Here is a 23,771-nt window from a genome sequence, read left to right on the forward strand (position 1 = left end):
CGAATTTTTCAAGGTTATTTTGGAAATTCTATTGAATAAAAAGTTCTTAATATATTTCAGGAAAAATTTTAATAAAAATAAACTTGTACGACTTCAATTATCAATAATCAATAATAATATTAAATATAATTATAATATAGTAATAAAGTTATATAATAAAACAATAATTAAAATAAGGCGAAATTAAAATTAATACTATTTAAAGGATATTAAAAAATACATTTATATCTAACAAAATTCAAAATTGCCTGGAAATAGTTTAAAACTGGAACTCAGCTACAAGCGCCCGCGTTCAACTCCACTAAAACTGATCACCTAACAAAAGCTGGAATTTTTTTTTATAGTTGATTTTACTTTACCACTTAATAAACATTACCTCCCCGAAAAAAATAGACGAGCCAAAAAATTTATCTCGCAAAGAAAAAGGGAATTATACACTATAAACATTTATTTACGTCACATAAGTACAATGAACACCGAGGGGTCGCTAAAATAATTATTATTTTTACCATATTGGTTTAATTCTCCTTAATTTTCTACTTTACTTTGTTTCCTTACTTTTTTTTTTTTTTTTTGAGTCTTGACGAGCACCCGAAAATAATTTATCCTCTCAATTCAATCATTTACACAAATATTCTCTCTTAATTTTCTTTATATAGATAATATGAATATATTATATCGTTCTTTGTACAATATATGTACACATATGTATATCACAATCTTTCATTCGCACTCATTTTATTAGAGTTAATTGATTAAGCAGCGCGAAGATAATTTACAATTTTTAAATTAAAAAAATGAGGAGTAATACTCAGCACTCGTTTAAAAAAAAAAAAAACAGGGATCAGATCGTTCATTTTTTTCCATTTATATAATATAATATATATTTATATATAATTTATGAATGCAATAGCATTAATAAAATGATTATTAAAAATACGGTGCATCTCATTAATAAACAAAAATAATAACGAGTACTGTAAATAAAAAAAATTAAAGAGAAATTAACATCGCAGCAAAAATCTTCTACAAAAAAAAAGAAAAAAAAAAAAAAACTGAGATTCTCTACACTTTTAAATACAATCGATTATTTATTACTATTCATAAAATTAATAAAATATAAATTTAAATTCAATTTTTTCAAACTATCTTAAAAAAATTTTACTAAAAAATTTTATCACTAACATTTACTTTTTCCTCATATTAATTATCTTTATTTCAATTTAATCCAATTATAATTATATAGTACTTTAGTAAAATTAAACAGAATAAAAAAACAATATATATTATATTTATATTATAATATTATTATTATTATAATATTCAATATATAATATATATATATATTTATATATCTTATCAAAAATCGTAATAAAGAGATTGTATTGTAGAGATAAATATTAACGCCTTATAAATTAATAAAAATATTCGGAAATATTTTCTAAGTATGATATCATGGCAACTAAAACAAAAAAAAAAAAAATTATCTCAACATCGATTGAGTTTGAAACAGTTCGAAGAATAAGAACCTTTCTTTTTCACTCTTGGAAATAAACAAATTTTCCTCAACACTTAATTATTATTTTTTTTTCCTACAAGAGGAATTTTTTTCAACATTCAAATTATCAACAGTTCATTCGTGTCTCTCTAGCCATTGAGTCACGATCTGTTCAAAATCGAGCTACTCTATGTAAAATTTGGAACGATTAAAAATAATATTAATAATAATAATAATTACATTGTATTACATATACATGCATTCAGTCTTTGTTGCTAAATATTATTATATTTATAAGATAATCAGAAAAGTCATGACCGTTAGCTTAAAAACACAATTAGGAACTGGATGAAAGATAAAAGCTGATGATTATCATTTTATGGGTCCCGAATTTTTTACCCGATTTAAAATATAGCAAATATGGGTGACATATTATTTAAATCGATGATATTAATTAAAAATTATTATCTAATAAACAATTTCTTTCAAATTCTTTGAAAATCAATGAATTTTAATTTTTTTTTTAAATTATTTTGAATTAAATTTACTTTTAACAGATTTGTCATTAATTAAAATAGATAATTTTCAATTACGAAAATTGATTAATTAAATACGATCGACTAAATAATAATACACCCAATGCTTTTTTTTTTAAATATCTGAGCACGAAAAATCTGAATAGCTTTAATGTTTTCCTCGTCTCATTTTGTTTTCTCTCTCTATATATAATATATTTATCGTAAAACATCTCACTTTCCCTGAAATTTTCTGTAAATTACATCTACAAGTCGATTGGAAGATATTTCTCATAAATGGAAACAAGAAATTCAACGATATTTGAAGAACTAAGAAATAATAAAATGTCTAAATTTAAACAACTTGAAAAATATGAAACTAAAAATGTTCATTAAATACATAGACTGCCAGTGATTTCTTTTTCCATTTGATGTTAAAGCTTCATTCATTTTTTTTTTTAATATTTAAATGAACACCATTTTTTTTTTTAAATATATATATAAATATGTCAATTACCTCGTGAATAAAAATATTTGATTCGCATGGAGAAGCAGTATTCGTCGAATCACAGATAATCCATTATTATTGAAGCTTTTAAACTCACTTGAGCTTTTTTTTTTTTAAAGACTGATATTAATTGTCAAAGATTCGTCATGGCAGTTTAAAAATGGCAGCTTTTTTAATGAGCCAGTCGCTCATTAGAATGAAAAACAAGGGGAGAGACTTTAATACTCTCTCTATTTTTCTATCTCTCTCACTCTCATTCTCTTCTCTCTCATCCTCTTTCTCTCCAACTAATAGAAAAAGTAAGTTTTTTTTTTTTTTTTTTTTTTTGGAGATTGTTTTCCTCATGCAGAAGAGATGCACATACGTGGACGTAATAGAAAGTATATTTTAGCAAAGGCTAGATTTGTATTATCAGTTCTATAATCGTCCCTGTTTCAGTCATTTGAAACAGATTTTTTGTTGTCAAGTGTTTGTTCAAAGAGACATAAGGCTCGATGTACAAATTCATACTGCTCGGCAGTTTGTATCATTCCACCTCTGTCGTACCTGAAATATTTTTAAAAAAATTAAAATAATTTTCTATTTAATAAATAGAGAAATAATTATTATAACGAAAAATACCTCATTTGACATAAAATGCCTAAAACATCAACATTTCCGTCTCTGATGAGCTGAGTCATTCCATTTGCTAATGCTATGAAACACCCTGTCCTTCCGATTCCTGCACTGCAGTGAACTACTATGGGTCCCAATAAATTATTTACTTCCGCAGCTAAGCTAACGAGCGTATCAGCTTCTTGTGGCACAGCATGATCTGGCCACGAGTCATACCTGCAAAAAAATGGTAACAAATCAAGGACTTCTATTTATTTTTACAAAAATATTCTCTTTTCTACATTTATAATTTAGAAAAAATTAATTTTATAATTTTCTATTTTATTTTTTAAATTGAATCACTCACCAATAATGCTGAATATTTCGTCGTTCACTTTGATGCCTAATTTCAAGATCTCTAACTGTATAGCCATCGCGGCTAACCACAGACATGACCATAATTTCATAAGATCCAGTATTTATCCTGCTATTTTCCTCAACTGGAAAATATGCGTCACATTTTGTCTTGGCTGCCTCATGCAATCTCGTTATCATTACAACAACAGGAGATCTTTCCGACCAAATCATTCGCCAAAAGTCATCAATTGTGTTGACTAATGGTCCTTGTGTTGCAATATACCTAACATTATCACCATCATAACCCTGAAAATTATAAACATATTTAAAAAAAAAGAGGAACTAGAAAAATTAATTTAATAATTAAAATATATATTTTTTTTCAACTCACGCGAATATAATTTGCGTTAATGTAACTGTTTAATGGATCATCAGAGCCTGGTAAGACAACACGTGTCTGTGAATTTGGCAATACCGAGCGATATCTATTTTTAATTCCCGATCCACAGACATCAACTTTCTCTGGAAGATTCAATGGTACTTCCCAAAATTCTTTGTGCAGAGAACTTGGATCACTGATTGCTTTTTTCAATTGTACTCTCGATAAAATATTTCCAGCGCTTAGAAGAAATTCTTCAGCTGTACACTCACGAGTTGGTGTCACCACATGCGGTGGACTCTCAGGTGCAGGTGTCAATTCAATGGTTAAACTTGCGCTCGAACCTCGTCGCTCAAGTAATCCTTTCGGTCTGATACGCATTGCTTCGGGTCTTCTTTCTGGCGTTGCAACTGCCATTATCTTGAAAAAGAATACAAATAAATAAAAATACAAATTAATTAATTAAGAAAAAAATAGAAATTTACCTGTCGTGAAACTGCCATGCCCGACGTCTCAGGAACAGGCCGAATTGGCTGAATGGGTACAGGCGGCTTAAGAACAGATTGATGAACCCACTGTGCTTCAATTGGATCCTTATTATCTTTACTGGCCTTTTCTGTAGAACAAACTGCTCCTCCTTCTTCTACCAATCCTCGCATATCACCATCTTCAGTGTCCTTTTCACGCGACATTTGCTTTCGCAGCCATAAGAGAATCTTGAAGGTAAAAAAAAAAATTATTTAACAAATTTTTCGAGAAAAATAGATTGAAAATTAAATTGCAAATATTTACCAGAAAAGTGAAGAGAATTGCGCCAACGATGGCGCAGAAAACTATGAAAAGGGACAATTGCCAATCTAGCCATGATAGAGATACTGTTGAGCTAACCTCCTGATTGGTACGGGCGCGAAGCTGTGCAGCTTGCAAATCCATACCAGCATCATCCAGTCCCACCGAGGACTGTCGAATTCTATTAAAAAAAGAAAATCATTCAGTTAAACCAAACAGAAATTTTCGAACTACAAAATTACTTCCAAAAATTTACAATTATCGCTTTTAACAATTTTTTTTATTTTCACCTGTGATGAGATCGTGCAGACATGCCCTCGGCAGCCGGCAGCAAAGCAACCGGTAATACCGTATATGTACGCCACTTTTCCTGAGGAATTAGGGAAAATCTTTCCAAAGAATCAGAACTGGCGTCATTGTTACTCGATTTGTCATAATAATAATCATCACTTATATAGCGATGAGTCAGCGGAGTACCTGTACCTCCTGTGAACAGAAAGAACAATATTTCTCAATATAAACTGCAAATCATAGAAAAAAAAAAGATCTTAATTTTATAGCCAACACAATATTTCACAATATTCATCAACAAAATTTACAAGTCATTTTATATTATTATAACTTTAATCACTCAATTACCTATTTTTAAAAAATTGGAAACAATCTGTAATATTCTATCATTATTTTAGATAAGGAAAAAAAATTTATTGCACTACTGTAAAAAAAAAGAAACTTAATGAGATCATACTTTTCTTACTCACGAAAACGTGATTTTATTGGATAAAGTTATTGTAACAAAAGAAATATATTTTGTAATAAAAAGAACTTTTAAATCATAACTGCGTGCATTAGGAAATCGTGCCTAAATGATCGTGACCATTAAAAGTATTTTACTAACGAGAGCTAAACGAAATAGCGTAAGCGCTATTTTTAAGTCTCTACTTACTACGCGCCTCTGGGATTGTATATTCTATCTGTTAGCTTCCACTTATCGAAATCAGTAAATTTATATTTCGTATACAATAAAAAAAAACACACACACAATTAATCGCCTATAATTTAATCCTCAAAAAATAGGAAACAAAAATTTACTTTCCTTTTGAAATTTTTCTAAATTTTTTCGAAAAATTAAATTAAACAAAACAGATTTGTTATCAAAAATCGAGATTGAAATTACAAGAGATTAAAATAATACATTTTATCGTCTTACATCATGAAATCACAAATCTAGAGCAAATAGAAAAAGACGACTCTTTCTATCCGCGTAGCATAGAGGAAGTAAACATTGGGCTAATTTTATGTTCCAAAAGAGAGAGAGAAAAGACGAGGGCTTTACGAGATGAAACGATTCATGCAAAGATGAATAAATCAGAGAGTTCAGGGCCGGTCAAAATTTTGTATATTGGATGAAAATGTTTTTTTTTTTCCTAACGTAATTTATAATAAATTCCGGAAGACTTGAGGCTATCGTTCTCTTTCGAGGTTTCCTTTTTTACTGAATACATGAGTAATAAGTTGCAAGAGGACACAACAATTTTTATCCGGACAATAACCTTTCTCCCACGTGTTGAAGGCTAACGTGTTCATCGCATGACGTACATGAGTCAACTTTTGTCCTTTTGCAGCCAACAATCTTTTTTTTTTTCTCTCCCCCAACCTTCTATAAGTTTAATGCATCAGACGTCGACTTTCTCGAGTCATTAAATACGAACCTTAAGCTTCCGAAAAGATTCTAAAAATATAAATGATATGCATAATATATATATATATATATATATATATATATATAAAGACGTTAAATATTAAATGGTATTGTATTACTATAAATAAGGATTTTAATATAAAATTAAGTAAACAGATGAAATAAATTTCGATGTATTAATTATTAGATGTTTGTCTAGAAAGTCGTTATAAATTATTCGAAATGAAAAGAGCTTGGGTAGAATTCTGGATGGTTGGGAAGAAACAAAAATAGAAAAGTCAGAGTGCTGATAAATCATGAAACTTGGCACACAAAACTGACGTAAAATGGCTAGACCGAGGGTATTTTCTTTGCATTTCTAAAATTCATCGTGACGATTATTGATAATGATTTGCACGAATATTAACTGATAAAGATGAATTTTTTTTTTTGAACTCAACTTATAGGTTAAAGCACATACATCACAAAATTCACATTACACAATTTGGAGCATTTTTTTTAAATTTCAAGAATTATTAAAAATTAAAATAATTTAAAGGGAATATGAATCAGAAAAAAATATCTTTTGTTACACTAAAAAAAAAAAGTTATTAAATTATATAAAAGATTGGTTAATGCACAAAATTTTCACGATAAATAAACACTTATAATTTTAGGTGTTGCCTAACCTAGGACAACAGATCTCGAATCAGTTTCTTCTGTGCAGATCATGAAATGCGGGTATTGACGTAGAATTATACAAGATTCAGTCACGTTGATGCACAACACGCAAAAGCCATGATTAAATTACATCCTGTTTTCTAACTATTGTGAAAGAAGGAAGCACTGAGGTTCGTTCACACAAATAAATCCATATTCTCATACACACACTGTTTTAACACGTGAGAATAAATTGACTATATATTATTATTAAAAAAAAAAGAGAGAGAACAATTATCGTAGCGAGATAACAAAAGTCCAAAACGACACTCAAACCGTACCTTTAATTAAAAAAGCGTGTATCAAAATAGCAAAAGTTGTTTGCCTTCGGAATAGAAAAAAAGTTACGTTTGCATCGTGTAGTTTTGTGTACGCCGTATCCGCCATTTTTTTTTTTTTTTTTTTTTAAATAAAAATACACAACCTCTCTACGCAAGCTTTGGATTCAAACTGTTGCTTATTTCACTGTTGACGTTCATTGTTAAAATTTAGAAAGGGGGGATAGTGGGGAATGGAACACGGGCACCAATCAGAGCGCTTGGCACATTTTCCAACGTCCAATCATCGTTGATTTATCAGTTTTTGAACAAGGGCGCGAAAATTTAAAATTTCTTTTTTAAACATCAGATATGAAAGTAGTATTTCAATTACAGTATATCAATAACATTTATGTTAAAATAATTATTATAATTTAATTACTTTAGATTTGTAAATTAAAAAATAATTTAATTACCATGAAACAAAACTGCATCCACACACTGGCGCATAATGTGTCCTTCAAAGGTGCATGAACTTTGAATGAAACTTGTTGAAAAATGTAATGGAATAATGTATGTAATGTGTTAAAACTCCTTTGACGCGATATTCATGATTTTTTAAATTTTTTTTTGCACTGACCCCTATTTTTTCCTTCTTTCTTTTTTTGTTATTTATTATTTTTTTTTTTTGCAGTGTCAGGGAACAAACGGATGTGTAATTCTACGCCGTCTTTTTCAAGTTGTATGATTCAGAAAACCGGAAACTATTCGTTCAGACGCCTCTGCCGTATGCCTGGTCCATTATTGAACAGCTCTTATTCGTATTAACCAAGTTCCTTTGACCCTCTCGTCGTCTCATGTATCTTTGATAGACTTCTATGATATATATATATATATATACCTAACCACATAAATGCGTAGAAATTCCTTGTTGCTTCAGGCGTGACGAAAAACCGGCTTTTTAAACACGTGATGTCTCTGTACAATTTTTAAACTACCACCAGTTTTCAATTTAGAAAAAACCCTTTTAATTAACGCCCATCACATTCAATTGAAAAAGAAAAAAAAAAAATAAATAACAATTGATCACTTTTTGCGAGAAATAATTCTAGACTGATTTCTAATGAAATTTAATTATTGTAAATAATTTTTTTTTTGTTAATAATAAATTAATAATTTTTTTGAATAATAATAATACAAATCAGAATTTATTGTATTAGATTAAAAATGTAATTGACAAAAAAAGGACATTTTTTTTTAAATGTTAATTAGCTGTTGTGAATTATTCTTAATTATTTATGAACGAGTCCGCTGTGAATCATTGATTGACAATTTCACTGTTAGTGAAGTCAAGGGGAAATGTCTCTCGATTTTCAATTTGCAATTCAATCAGACAGTATATATAATTTATTACGCTCTAATTCATCTAGATCTGGTTTCATTTTTTTTTTATTTTTTTAATTGATATACCAAACAAAAGCTATATGAAAACTATTGACACTTACTTAAAAAAAAAAAAAAAAAGACGATAATCTCCGTTATCACTTTACTGACAAGAAAAAAAAATTGTTATACACAACTACAATTATAATAAATATTAAATATTTTAATAATTAATTAATATTGTAAAATAAATTTTAAAAATTTAAATAAATAATTTTCAATAAATATTTAACAAATAAAAATAATGTATAAAATTATTGAAAAATCGATTGTAGCTTGAAATTTAAAAAATAATAGTGATTTTGTTTTTTGTTTCATTGAACTACTTGTGTAGTATATATATAGTTAACAAAAAGACGAACCCGGAGAATAAACAAGTTCATTTTTCAACGTCGATTCACTTCATTAGTAATCAGTCGAATTATTCCATCAGCAGTGTAGTTATTCAAACAAATACTATTATATTCCAAATATGTATACATAACATTTATAATAAAAAATTGCATAATTACACGCGCGAAATAAGAATTTTGTATTTTTCTTTTTTTTTTTACTAATTAGTTAATTTTTTCACACGCATTAATTAACCTGAATTAATAGAAAAATGAAGAAGAGATTTTTTTTAAAGGGCGGGGAATATTAAGAAAAATAGGAGAGGGGGGGAGAGAGAGAAAAAAAAACGTAAAACTCGAGCGAGTAGTCGCCAAGTAAGGAACGACTGACTACGTTCATACTAACTGACTTTGATGGTTCATTCATGGCTTGAGCTTTGCAAGCTTTTTCGAGGGCTTTGCGCACACTTGTGTAAAATGCGTGACGCTGATTGGATATTTCGATCGGGCGTGGGTGGCAAGTTACACGATATACAAGAGGAGCTTTTTACAAAAACCTAGCCAACGCTTGGTACAAATTTTTTTTTTTTTTTTCGTCTTTATCCCAATTGAATAAAAGAATCAGTATATTTTTCCTCATGCTGTCAATAAACACACGGGTAAAAATTTATCTTGTTATTAAAAGAGAAATTAATTTCCACCTACATATAAGTTATCGATCTATGTTTATTATATTTTGGACCCCCTCCAAAAAGTTATAATTTTTTTTTTTTTTTGAACGAAAAAACAAATAATTTATTTATTGCAACTATTTTATGGTAATTAATAAAATTCAAAATCAGATAAATAGTTTTCTGAATGTTGATTAAAAATAAAAGTTATTTTTGGGGAAAAAAATCTTGAAAAATAGATTTAAAATTGACAAAAACAAACGTTAAAAATAGATTCAAATTTTATACAACGAAATAAGAGATTAAAAAAAGAATGTGAATTTTATTTTTAATTTGAAATAGATGAGATTTCTTTAAACGTGTTTCTTTTTTTTTTTGCTAGACAAATCTACAAAAATATATCTAAAAGTCAACTAAGTCAGGAACTCCTGTGGAGTTGTATATTATTAGCATATTATATTCATCAAAACCTGATTGTCAAAGAATTTTTTTTTTCTTTTTTTTTTGTAACTGTCTCTTTTATTTTGTCCATCACTTATCTATTTTGCCAAGAACGATTAAAATGTTTTGATAAAAACGTCTAGTTGACCGTTCGATGTAATTTCTATTTTTCAGGACACTAAAAGCTTTTTCAATATCTCATCCACTTAAAAAGGCAAAAATAATAAAGAACGATAAAATAGTTACAAAAAAATAAATTACTAATTACAATAAATATTATTCCAAAATAGTGACTGTAGAAAGAATAAAATATAGTTGCAAAAAAAAATTTTACTTTTATTTATTTATTTATAATAAATAAAATAAATGAATTATTGACAATGAATAAAATAGTTACAAAAATAATATTTTTCGAATAAGAAAATTTTTTTTTTCTAACAAAAGAAAAAAATGTTTGCAGAGCAACGGGAAGAAAATTAGCAAAAAAGAGAACATCTCATTTTGCATTCCGTTATGTGATTGCAATTTAGTTGAAACTCTTCTCTTGTTTGTTGCAATCGTAAATCTTTTTTTTTTCCTTTCAACAATTGACGTTTTCCTCTGAATTTAAAATATACGCGAGTATAATTTCAACCCATTTACTATTTATATTTCAAATTAGTGTTTCAATTAATTCTTGTCGTTTGTTATAAAAAATTTGACGTATGCAATTAATAGAAAATACGTTTTCTCGATAAAATTATAATTTAATATTAAAGCAAATTTCAATTTTATATCAAAATTCAGGAAGTAATTTATTTATTTCCTTATACGAAATAATAAATGATAAAACAAATCTTATCATGGAAGTTTGATATTTTCCCCAAAAAAAAATATGAATGTCGTTCAATCTTAATAAAATTTATATTAAAAAGAAATTTTTACAATAGAGAAAAATATTTGATCAATTTTTTCTATTTTTTTTCGTTAAGAAGTGGGTTGTTAAGATAAAAAAAAAAGCAGTAGGAGCTTGTGGAAAATTTCTGTCATTCTCGTATCTTCTTTTCTTATGAAACAATCTCTATTTTTATACTTGAGTGTTTGAACTCTCGACTTTAAGAAATACATAGAAAAATAAACTGCCAATGGTTTTGAATTTTATCAACAAAAAGCTTTTGTATTTGATAAAAATTTGTTATATATATATATCTTTCCGTTTTTGACAATATGATCCAAAAAAAATTATTTTTTTGGATTTCAAACTGAAATTTTTTCTGTTTAAATTTAATTATTTAAAAAAAAATATTTTCGTAACTATTTTTTTCATTTTGCAACTATTTAATATATATCAAAACTTACGTCAAAATTTATTATCTTAACAGTAAAAGAAAAATAAAAAAAAATGAATAATTTTAAGAATATTTTTAAAAAATTTGAATTTGATATAAAAATAAATCAAATGTCCAAATTTTGATTTAAGGAAAAAGGGGACAAGAAAATTATCTTTCCCTTGCGGAGGTCCTTGATATATATACATTTTTTTTTGTCAAGTTCAAATGTCACACAGACGATAAAATGTTCTATTTTCTTTTTCTTATTTTTTTTAAATTTATTCTATTGGTGTTAAACGTGGACTTGGCGGTGATTTCACTATAAAGAGGAGAAGGGGGGGGGGGGCGAAAAAATTCTTCAAGAATCGTAAGGACAATAATTTTAACGCGTGGGTTTCCCTAACCGAAAATCATGCTCTTGATGGTGCGTGGGTTGATCTCTTAGTGTAATGAATGAACATAACTACTGAACAGAATCAAATACCTTGTCGTTTTCCTCCAGGATTGAATGGGACTGGATATGGGAGAGACGAACAAATTTTTTCCCAAAAAAAAAAAAAAAAAATATCAACTATTTTGCCGAAGTTTTTCTCTTATTCCAATAATAATTTAGTAATTCCAATTCCGTCGTTTTTTCTCTGCGACACTGAAATAAAAATAAAACACAATTAATTTTTCTATATAATTTAATTAAATAATTAAAAAAATATATTTTTTCAAAGAATCATATTTTTGTAAATAAAACTTGAATTAAAATATATTTTTCTATATAAATAATAAAATATATATAAAAATAGTCGTGAGAAATTTAAAATTCAAAGTAAACTTATAATTCTTTTCCGGATGATAAGTTTGATAAAAATCGTTCAGCCAAAAAGGTCTAATTTTCAACTTCATCAAACTTTTGTCAATCGATGAATGGAAGGACGAGCTCGACTCATTCAGGAGGTATAATGTAGTACAGCTGAATGAGAGCCCGTTTTGTTGAATGAGATATCGACAAGTTTCAAAAGAAAATATATTTTGCAATTTAAATTAGACTTAAAATTTTTTTTTTATCAAAATATATGTAAACATATGCGCCGAAATTGTTACGAAAGCGACAAAAAAAAACATTTTCATTCATATCTTTTTATAATTTTACATTTAAAAAAAATACTTTTTCGATCATTCTTAACAATTTCAAATATGGAAATTAAATAAAATATTGTAAAGTTAATAAAATATAAAAAAAAGCAGTTATTATTGTATTTAACAACTGATTTTGTGTATATAAGATGATTTGTAGAAAAATACTTTTAAAAAGTTATTCTTCCATGAAATATTATACACCTACAGAAAAGTTTAATTTTATATATAGTTGTGGGTGTCTCAAAGTAATTTGAAATTCGATAATGAAGAATGTATGGTTGGTTGGCTATTGAATTCCATTTATTGGAAAATGTGTACAACTACAATTATAGTGAGAAACAAAAGAAAAAGAGAAATAACCATTTTCATTGAAAGTGAGTTTTGTAAAGTGATTTTTTCTTCACAATACAAACCAATATTTTTTTTTTAATGGCACTTTTTAATTCAATAGTTTTTTTTTTTAAACTGCAATTCGAATATTTGTTAAATTTTTTAAAAAGAAAAATTTGATTTAAGAAGAAAATTATGAAATATTGCATTTGCAAGCAAATTTTTTTCCTAAGATGTTAATTTAAAGCCTGTATTTTATGCGAACTTATTACTTTTATGTCAGTAGAATATAGTAAAAAAAAAAAAATTTGCAAGTGTACGCAAAAATTAAAATGCCTACAAATAAAAAAAAACGTAATATTTGCATTAAGTGGATATAATATACATTTCATGAGAAATAATTGCGAGAATTTTAAAAGTTATTAAAAAATTTAATGCGATATAACTGGACAAGGAAATCTTGGAACTTTTTTTTTTAATTACACTGAATAAATTGAATCTTCGTAAAAATTGAAAAAAATGTCATTTTAACTGAAACATGCAAATAATATCCAAAAATAAAATTTAAAAATTAAATTAAATAATAAATCGTTCAATAATATTTTAATATAATATTAATTTAATATTTGCAGTAAAGAAATTTTCAAATATACAATGAAAAATTTGATTTAACTGCATAGAAATCATTTTTACTAAATAATTAAATTTTCAGTTATTTAAAAAATTGTTACATTTTTAATTGAAGATGAAAAATTTAGTTGCAGCAAAAGAAGAAGTTTTTGGACTTTTTTCATGAATTGAAATAATTTTTTTTTTCTTGATCTACATAAATAATTCATTTGAACTACAATAAATAATTCATTTGACTACAATTTCTAATGAAATTTGGAAAGTTTATAATTTTAACAAATTTTCTTAAGTAATCAAGTTTGCTAAAGTGTAAACACAATGTGTGCGTGTAAGTGTGTAAGAAAGAGAGAGAGAGAGGAGAGAAAGGGTCGTTATACTACGAGTTAGAATCGAACACCTCACGATCAACCCTTACTTTTATATATATTGCGCGATTCTCGTACTTGTCCTAGGTCACAAACTTGTCCCTTATTAATGGTAATAAGATGATTTACACCACCTCTTATTATCGTCAACTTGAAACCGGGAAGTTGCATTGGACGCATCTGAATGGCGTCTGAACGGATTGCAAAATGCCTGCGAACTGCATTCAGTTAACAGACCCATGCGAGAAGAGAGGGACAAGACGCGCGCATTCGTGACATGAATTCGCGCTTCTAGTTTTACCCCGCATCCAAAGTTTTATATACATTTTTTTTTATTCGAGATAAATACAAAACAAAAATAGTTGATTTGGTGTTTAATTGATAAATGTTAATGAATTATATCAATGATTATAATATTGATTGTAACTACAATTAATTTTGACAATTGTAAATAATTTTAGGAAATAGTAATTAACTTTAGGAAACTTTAATTTCGTACAATTAATCATAATCAAAAAACTTTGAGAGGGGAACCTAAATTTACGATCCGATTTTTTTTATTATCAAAGTTATTGCAATAAAAAGCAGCAGTAAAACGCGGTGCTATATATTACCGATAAAAAAAATACTATTTTTAGAACATTTATACGACTTTCATTTCCTGCTCCTAAAATTGTTTATTATTTTTATTTCGCGAAAAATCTCAATTTATCGAAATTTGCCATTTTCATTTTAACTTTTTCTATATTGAAATTTAAGTGTGTCATTTTTATATTTAATATCAATTATAAAAATAAAATAATTTTTGAAAATTATAAAAATATGCTTAACTTTCTAACAAGGACTTCTCTAGTGAAATTTCAAGCACAATTTTTCTCTTCTCATTTTTTTTTTTTTTTTCCTTTTGCCTTCAACGAAGTTGAAAGAGAGGAAAATTAGAGAGTGGGGAGTGTTGAATGAGGACTCGTGGTTTGAGACCTAAAAGGGGTGGGAAAAACCCCCATTGGATGAAGGGGTCGAAACATAGGTTAGTCCACTCGACGAACTGCGTCCCCAATCGATATTTACGCGGAACAACCCCCATTGCACCCCTTTATAGTTTTAGGCCAAATTCATTGAAATATTTCTCCATATATATATAGACATATAGTGTAATGCATTTTTTATAAATCAAGATCATGAATGATTATTATTGATGATATAGTAAATGCCCTCAGTATATCGTATATTATTATCAATGAAGTCAGTCTCCAGTGACTAAAGAAAAACTTCATTCAATGGGTGGAGTATTATGAACGAAAACTGATTTCAGTTTTATCAGTAATTAAAAAAAATAGAAATCATTCAAAATTCATTTAGAAATTTAAAAATCAAAAAAACCTTTCTCAAAGTAAAACTAAACTGTTATATATTATATAATTATATCACACCGAGGGAAAAAATATATTTTTCTCTGCCAAATAATTTCAAATAATTTTTTTTCCAAAAAAAGTTATTAGACTTTCATATATTTTTATTTCCTTCAAATAAATGCTAATAAAATATTTCTCTAGGTGCATATTTTATATTATACAGAAAAAAAAAATTTGATTCAAATAGATTACTTTATTAAAAAAATATTTTCTTGCACCGAATAACTTTTATATTGAGTCAATTAAATGGTATTTGTTTCAAGTAAAGAAATAATTGATTCAATTATTTCGAAAATTTGGATTTTATTTCATAATAAAGTAACCGATTATTGGAATCAAATAATTTTTTTTTTCTATTTTATATAAATTGATTCCTTTTAAAAATATAAATTATATAAATGACAAAGAAAAATTGGTATTTTTTTTTTGCAAACAAGCGTGATTAGAGAAAACGAGAAAAGAGGGGGCGAGAAGTGTGAAGGACGAATGAAAAGTGATTATTTAATATTCGAATACCTGCATTGTTTGACACGTGTGTCACGTGTTATCATTACACATGAGCTATGAACAAATATATACTCAATTTTTCCATAAAATATAAATATATAATATTTATATTGCATAATTATGTGTATCACCCACGCTTCTACGGAAAACGCTCATAATTCTATTTCCTTGTATACATATATACATACCTCTCTTTAACTGTAAATGCTCTAACCGGCTTCACTCTCTTGTCGCTTCAATTAAGCATGAAACGCTATTATTGGGCCCATTCTATTTCCTGTCCTCATATATATGTATCCATAGACTATATATATATATCAACTTTTCTGCTATTTTATCTTGAGCATGAAATTATCCTTATGGCATTAATTTATCATTGGAAAAAAATGGATCTTTTTCCGCCATGAATAACTGAAACAAAAATATTTTAATTAAATTTAAAAAAAAAAAAAAAAAAAATTTAAAAAAGTTAAATTAATCCAAAGGGAAATATTTTTAATACTCCATAATGGAATATGTTTCTCTATAGTAAAAAGTGATATACACCAAGTGGAGCTAATTAAAGTCGTTAAATATATTCGGACGAGCTTTGGACAAACATCCGGGCTTCCGGTAACCTCGCACTATACCCAGAGTATAGAGAACTCGCCTCAACGATATTGCCATGTTTTTCTTTCCTATAGCCGTTAACCGATCGAAATACGTCATTTCCGGTTCCGGTCTGTAATCGTGGCTCTACGATATATATAAAACCGATAGAATTTAAGAATGAATGGCCTTTGATTATGTATTTAATTAATAATTTATATATGCACACATATTAAAAAGATATAATGAGAATATAATAAGATAAAATAAATCGGTGACGATACATCGATATACTCGCGATTATTAATCAGAGCGTGAACCTAACGTCCTCGATAATTCAGTTTTTTTTTTTTTTTTTTTTTTTTTTTCAATTTTAACTTATTGTAATTCAAATTTGTCATTGTTAAAAATGTTAATTTAAAATATACCTAAAAATATATATTTTATGAATTTTATTCTTACAGTTAAATTAAAATATTTTTAAAAGAATATTTTTAAAAATAATATTTTTTTAAGAAAATCTAAAAATAAACAGTAAGTAAAAATAGAAAATAAAATTCTTAAGCCAAGATTATATATTCTTTTTAGAATATCGTTTTTTTTTCGTTGATATTTAAAGAAAAAGTCAATCGCAGAAAAAACATCTATAAGAAGAACGTATAAACCTATACAAACATAGTAGGTATGAAAAAAATCCCATGTGAAAAATTAAATAATACGTGACACAATAATTCGAAAAAAAAAATATTATTCGTGAAATATGTATGTCATTTATAGAGAGATAATCTTTTACGTTAAGAAAAGGTGGTTCCTGAAAGTTAGGCTCAAAAAAAGACTGCATCACCAATGCTAAGAGACCATGAAAATCGTTACTTCCGTTTTAAAACCGTCAAAAATTTTCCCTCTCTCACTATATTTTATATCTCAATGTTTGACAATATTTTACTTTTCTCCAAAAGAAAAACCCCAAAAGCAGGTGTAATTTTTAAAAATTATTTAGATTATTCAATAAAAAAAAATTGATCTCCTTGGGAAATGTAAACACTTTTTTTTTCGAAAAATAAAAATGTTTCCAATTTTTGTTTTTCACAAGTGTTCTAGGGAAAATAGAAAAGAAATGAAAATTTGGACTATAAAAAAATATTCGACATATATATAGTAACTAAATAACTCTCGAGTGTGGGAATTCACTTTTGAGCGAAAATAGAAGACCCTTGGTAAACATTTCCTTGGCTACATTGATTAAAATTCGCTGCTGGAATATTAGACCATGACACAATTTCCGTTCATGTAGTATTAAGGCATCGTGTGTTGTGTATATCTATATATGTACACAAGTACCTGTACTGGGGTATATAGTATAATATCTCTTTTTCATTCACAATTTACGTGCCATGAATGATATCGCTGCAACTGTCGCCTTACATTAATGAAATTATTTTACTCTCTCTCTCTAGAAAAAATTTCTTATTTCCCCATACAGATATTTTCCTTTCAATCATTTTATCGGATCTTTTTCGAATATACTAAATAATTCCATATTATTCCAACGATAGAAAAAATACTCCAAATTTATCTGCAACAGCGAAAAGTTTCACTAGAATACAAAGAAAGAAAATTATTTAAAATAATCAGTTATCTGACTATAATGAAATATTTTAAATATTTATTATTTGAGTCAATTTGTTTCAAATACAGAAATTATTGGTTCAATATTTTTTAATTGAAATAAAAATTCTTCGTTTGATAACCGATTATTTAAATCAAATAATTTTTTATTTCAGTGTAGCTAAAGTTTCAGTGAAACATTTAACTGTTCAAGAAAATGGTTTTAATGTAAATTTTGAAAAATAACTACAAAAATTGTTCTAATTACGAAATGGATTTTGAAAAAAATTTTCTATTTTAATTTTAAAAAATTGGAAAAAAATAGTTTTTTGTAAAATAAATATATATATATAGTAATGGAAAGCACGTTTTCCAGTCATCGTGGCTGCTCAATAAAGAAACACACACAAACAAACACATATATATATACACACATGTTTGAAACGGCGCGCATACGCATTTGGGAGAAGCCTCCCCTTTGAATGGGGGAGGCTGCCCATTCGCATCCGTTTTCAGAGGGGTAGCTCTCTCTCCTATACAGATCTTTCATTGAGCGGCTTCCTCGTTTCCGCTTTTCGTTCATGTTGTGTCCCCCTTTCACTTCCTTTTCTCATCCCTTCTTTCAACCCCCCCGTTCCTTTTCCGTTTGTCACTTCCACGCGAACTATATAGAACCAATCATCTCCCTCGAATTTATCATTGACTTTCTTTCACGCCTAAGCTATATCTATCTATATCATCTTCTAGCCTCGAACTGTTTTTTTTTATATATATATAAAAATATTATTATAGAACCGCCCTGAAAATGTCTTTACAATCATGTCACCTTTAACTTTATTATTTTCTAATTTTCTGAAAAATTATTTAATTTTCTCCTCAACGAATTTTTAATAATTAGCCAAAAATATTTTTTTAAATTTTCAAAATGTCCTTGGCTTTGTGTGTAGAGAGTAAAAACAGGACAGGGGATGACCTTCTCTTCAATTCTCATTGAGCGAATGCATCCAGGCAAGTAAAAAATAAAAAAAAAAGGAGGAACAGTTACCAGGCTTACATATATGGGGGAGGTTTCATGGTGACCTATTTCACGAGTTGTGACGTGTGGGGGTGGGACCATTCACCCTGGAGCTCAACCCAGGACCGTCCATGTTGGCAAAACGAAACTGGGTCACATCCAGTTGTCGCGAATAACGTAAATCCCTTTTTCCAAAATAAAATCAACGCAAACTTTTTTTTCTTTTTAAATCTCCATATTTCTTATTTTCAAACAGAAAAAGAATTCGAATTTGTTGCGCAAAATTAATAAAAACTAAAAAATAATTAATTCACCTTTGCCAAATTTAATTATTTACAATAATAATTATTATTATTTATTAATATTATTATTAATAATATTATTAATTATTATAATAAATAATAATTATTAATATTAATAACAATTTTTATAAATAAATTCTAAATACAAGAATTTTGTAAAAAAATACCGAAATTTAAAATTATTTCATAATAATTAAAATTCTTAATAATTCCCAATTTGTTAAAAGTTTAAAAACTTATTAAAAATGCAAACAAATCCAATTTCTCACGGTGAATAAATATGTTATTCCATTCAATTCCAGTGGCCCTTAGATTTAAACTACTTCCCGAGACGCTATTCTCATGTCCTTTGAATTTCTTTCTCCGCAGGAAAGCCTTATTGCTGGACTTCCGGCTTTGCCATATATAAAACGACTGTTAAGATTGCGTGAACGTGTGTGCGAGTGAAATAAGTCTGATTCCATCCTGTATGTGTGTATATATACATGTTTTCCTTCCATATTAAATTCAATGTTTTGCATCCAAGAGTGAAATAAATATATATTAACGAAAAAAAAAAGGAAAAACCCTATTTCAAACAAACAAAAAAAGGAATATGTGGGCAAGTCACTTCCGGATGCACCGGGGTACTGACACCTGCAAAAGAAACAACACAAATACTCTGACACTCTCTAATCTTGTTAAAGGAATCGCAATCCCCGACTTCCGATTTCTAAATCATGACATCCGCTCCACCGAACATCTGCTTTTCGTCACTGATTTTCATTAGTCCCTATTAAATCCATCGCCCACTAATTCCGGTATTTAATTTGGATTAACTGCGTGTATGAGAACCTAAAACTGACAGCAAAGAAAAAAAAAGGAAGTTTAATATTTCTACATTTCTTCAAATATCAATTTTCAAAAAAAAAGAGAGCCTAGCACAGCAAACTTATAAAAACAATTTCATTGTATAAATTTTAACATTTAATTTTTGTGTAAAATTCACAAAATTTTTAATTAATGTCTAAATTCAGAATAAATATTCATTTAAAAATAGAGATTTTTCAAAATTAAATTTCTAATATAATTGCATATTAATTAATGCATATTACGATAATGGAATTTATATAAAATTGGAGAACTTGTATATATATGTATGTTTGGAGGGTGTAAAAGGGGGTTGAGTATAAATGGGGGGGTGGGGTTGCTCCAGTGACCCAGTTTATCCCCGGGAGTTGAATGAACCTCATTTTACGTTTTGACGTCATTCACGACCTCATTTCCGGTTCCCGGAGCTTGCAGCTTCAGCCCTGAAGCTCTGTCCTGTTGACCTGAAATCTCTCATGAATCGAAGGACTCGCTTCGTTCATTCGAGCCTGCCGCGCCTGCTGGGGAGTAACTATGAATGGATTTGTGAAAATACAAGGATTTCGAGCTTTACAAGCTGCTCCGGGAACTTGAAACTATAATATACATAAACGAAAATGAATGAATCAGGACAAATATTAAATTAATTAATTTAACGAAAATTAAAAATAAATAATAGAAAATAATAAAAATATCATTATCGTTAATTAACGATTTTATAATACAAATAAAAAATATCAATATTATCTTTGCGTAGAAGAAATTACATATTAATTAAAATAACATTTTCAAAGAATATAAAAATAATTTATTCTTGAAACACTGTCGTAATCAAGAGTAATTATTTTATACTCAATTATTTATCTTGTTACAAGAAATAATAGAGAAAAAATAATCCTGAATCAAAAATAAATACAATTCTAAGATTTTTGCATTTGTACATTAAATATGTTTATATTTCAATGTACACAATTAAAAAATTATTCCCCGTTTACAAATTATATTATTTTTATCAACATTGAACTGCGCTTAGAATTGAAAAATATTTTTGATTTTATTAATTACTATTCTAAGTGTCCAATGCCAACCAATATTAGATAATTCAACTTATGGCGTCAACAGCTAAAATAGAAGTTATACACAAAAAAAAAAATCAAAACAAATACATTAAAAAATATATGTTAAATAAATTCAATTTTACCTTAAAATAATCTGATGCGTCATATTTTCTCATTATTATACTAATAATGCATAATTGAAATAAAACTTATAACGCCCATAACTTTAAAAACTTCTGAGTTCTACTTCCACGTTCAAATATATATAGCTCATTAAACACAACAGAAATTGAATAAAATATTAAATACATCATTACAAAGAATTTTGTATACTTGCAATTATTAATAACAAAGAATTTAATTGTTTATAACACTTATTTTTGTTTATATTTATCACAAAAATAACAAAACTTTACTAATATTTCACTTGTTTAGAACCTAACCTTTACACATGTGACAAGCGCGAAAATACATTCCAAAATGGCGTCTTCGCTATAGTAAAAGGCCATTCACAACGTTGCGTTGCACATCGCTTAAGGAATTTCATTGGTTGACAATTGGACACTTTTCATTAGCGAACCAATCAAATTAACAGGGTTGTTTTTCGATTGGTTGATAAGTTTTTTTTTTAAACATCCAATCAGGGAACAATTTAAATTGCCGCCAAATTTAAATTTGAAATAATGTTAGATTTTGATAATAAACTATTCATTATAAAGGAAAAATGATTTCTTTATTTAATTTTCTTCGTGACATTTTTTTTTACAATTGTTGCAATAAAAGGAAAATGTCCCGAAAGTAGCATTTACATTATTTTTTGTCTTTAAAACTAACATCTACAATTAAAAAAAATTAATATTAGTTATTTAATATCTAATAATTTAAACATTAATTTATATAATTAACGTATTTTATTTAAAAAAAAAAAATAATAATAAGTGTTAAATTTACATTCAAAATGTTTAAATTAGTTTTTATTACTTTCGTCAAATTTACAAGTAAAAAGAAAAAAAAAACTGTAAATATATATACATGAATCAATAAAATTTTTAAAAACCTAAATCTCTAAAAATTAAATCAAATCCATAAAAAAAAAAGAAATCACATTACAAAAATCAAGTATTATAAATCAGTGGCATTTGAAAGAAAACGTTCCTTAAAAAAATTGTGTTTCTCCTTCTTTGCCTTCTTTGGTGTCCTTGTAAAATAATTAGAAATTTTTTTATTCGTTGGACTCTCATCCTCTTCAATTTCTTCCCATTCGACCGCTAATGCTTTTGATTGAAGTATTGTTTCTGCCGTCGACCAACTGAATCTCACCAACATTGGAAATCCAAATGTTTCATCAATATTTTCCGTTAACCATTTTTTTGTTGCCGGATCATTGGGATAACCACTTCCATAATCAGATCCAAATTCAGCTTCACGAAATTGCCATGCACGTAGAGCGTGATCTCTTGAAACTTTTGCACAAATACTTGCGGCACTAACAATTGGAAATGTTGAATCAGCTTTTTTCTCAACAACTATTTTTAAATCGGGAAAAATTTGTTGCAATCGTGCTTGATATTTTTCTGGTTTACCAACAGTGTCAACGTAAACCTCGGCAAGATTAACACCCGCCTCTATTGTTAATTTAATTAAATTTGCCGCCGAACACATTGAAACTTCATTTAATGATGTTTTTGTTCGTCGATACATGCAATTTGATATGTAATTCGGTGAAATTGCATCGACAGCCCAGCCCATTTCATCATTTTTCTCACAAATTTGATCGAATATTGCATCTCTTTTTTCTTCGGTTAACGATTTTGAATCAGCACATCCAAGATCAATGAGAAGTTGTTTTTTTGACAATGGCGCATAAGCAATTCCATAAACCATCGGTCCTAAAACTGGACCACGTCCTGCTTCATCAACTCCCAATAAACAAGGTTCATCTCGACAAATTTGAGGAACCTTAAAATTAAAACATTTTTCTCAATACAATTAAAAATATAAATAAATAAATATAATAAATAATTCATTGAATAAAGAAACAAAAATTATATAAAATTTTCATAATGTACTTACATTTGACTGATGAAGTAAATTAACACTATGATCACCTTTTTCGAAATAAACAGTTAAATCACTTTTTTTTTTAATACAATCAATAGTCGAAGAATGTTTTCTTTTCTTTGTTGGCGACATAATATTTTCATTATTTTCTTTATCCATTTTTCAATTAATTAACAAACAAAAAAAGAAAAACATCAATAATTAAACTCCCGAAAATGTCAGTTTTTCATTCTAACCTATAATTGTCAACGCACGTTGATTCATGAACCGCCAAAAAATTCATTTCAGAACTACCAACTGTTGCAATTATAAATGTAGCCAACATTCAATTTTTATTTTTTAAAAAATTAATTGCATATGGTAAATTAATGAATATAAATTATTCAATTAAAAATAAGAAAAATATAGAAACAAATAACT

The 23,771-nt window shown here is 27.5% G+C and overlaps 2 protein-coding genes across 6 annotated transcripts; both read right to left on the reverse strand.

The window, feature by feature from the left end:
• Window positions 1-430: 430 nt before the first annotated feature.
• On the reverse strand, window positions 431-21,751 carry LOC127281978 (tyrosine-protein phosphatase non-receptor type 5-like). Of its 5 annotated transcripts, XM_051306017.1 has the most exons (10): window positions 21,434-21,751; window positions 16,059-16,281; window positions 11,980-12,141; window positions 4,931-5,126; window positions 4,644-4,821; window positions 4,337-4,567; window positions 3,864-4,271; window positions 3,483-3,778; window positions 3,143-3,352; window positions 431-3,067 (listed from the first exon to the last, which is right to left on the reverse strand). In XM_051306017.1, the coding sequence occupies exons 4-10, from the start codon at window positions 4,951-4,953 to the stop codon at window positions 2,956-2,958; spliced, it is 1,458 nt and encodes a 485-aa protein (XP_051161974.1). In that variant the 5' UTR covers window positions 4,954-5,126; window positions 11,980-12,141; window positions 16,059-16,281; window positions 21,434-21,751; the 3' UTR covers window positions 431-2,955. The 5 variants fall into 5 exon arrangements, with proteins under 5 accessions (XP_051161974.1, XP_051161973.1, XP_051161972.1 ...); XM_051306016.1 differs by lacking the exons at window positions 11,980-12,141; window positions 16,059-16,281; window positions 21,434-21,751 and adding an exon at window positions 8,200-8,269; XM_051306015.1 differs by lacking the exons at window positions 11,980-12,141; window positions 16,059-16,281; window positions 21,434-21,751 and adding an exon at window positions 7,775-7,993.
• Window positions 21,752-22,236: 485 nt separating this feature from the next.
• LOC127281979 (ribonuclease H2 subunit A) lies at window positions 22,237-23,613 on the reverse strand. Its single transcript, XM_051306018.1, has 2 exons — window positions 23,364-23,613; window positions 22,237-23,249 (listed from the first exon to the last, which is right to left on the reverse strand). Exons 1-2 carry the CDS (start codon window positions 23,508-23,510, stop codon window positions 22,413-22,415), a joined length of 984 nt encoding a protein of 327 aa, XP_051161975.1. The 5' UTR covers window positions 23,511-23,613; the 3' UTR covers window positions 22,237-22,412.
• Between the last annotated feature and the right edge of the window lie 158 nt (window positions 23,614-23,771).

The sequence above is a fragment of the Leptopilina boulardi genome, unplaced genomic scaffold (assembly GCF_019393585.1).
Source record: "Leptopilina boulardi isolate dan_hultmark-lab unplaced genomic scaffold, ZJU_Lbou_2.1 LbouV2_278, whole genome shotgun sequence".
In the NCBI taxonomy this organism is placed as follows: domain Eukaryota; kingdom Metazoa; phylum Arthropoda; class Insecta; order Hymenoptera; family Figitidae; genus Leptopilina; species Leptopilina boulardi.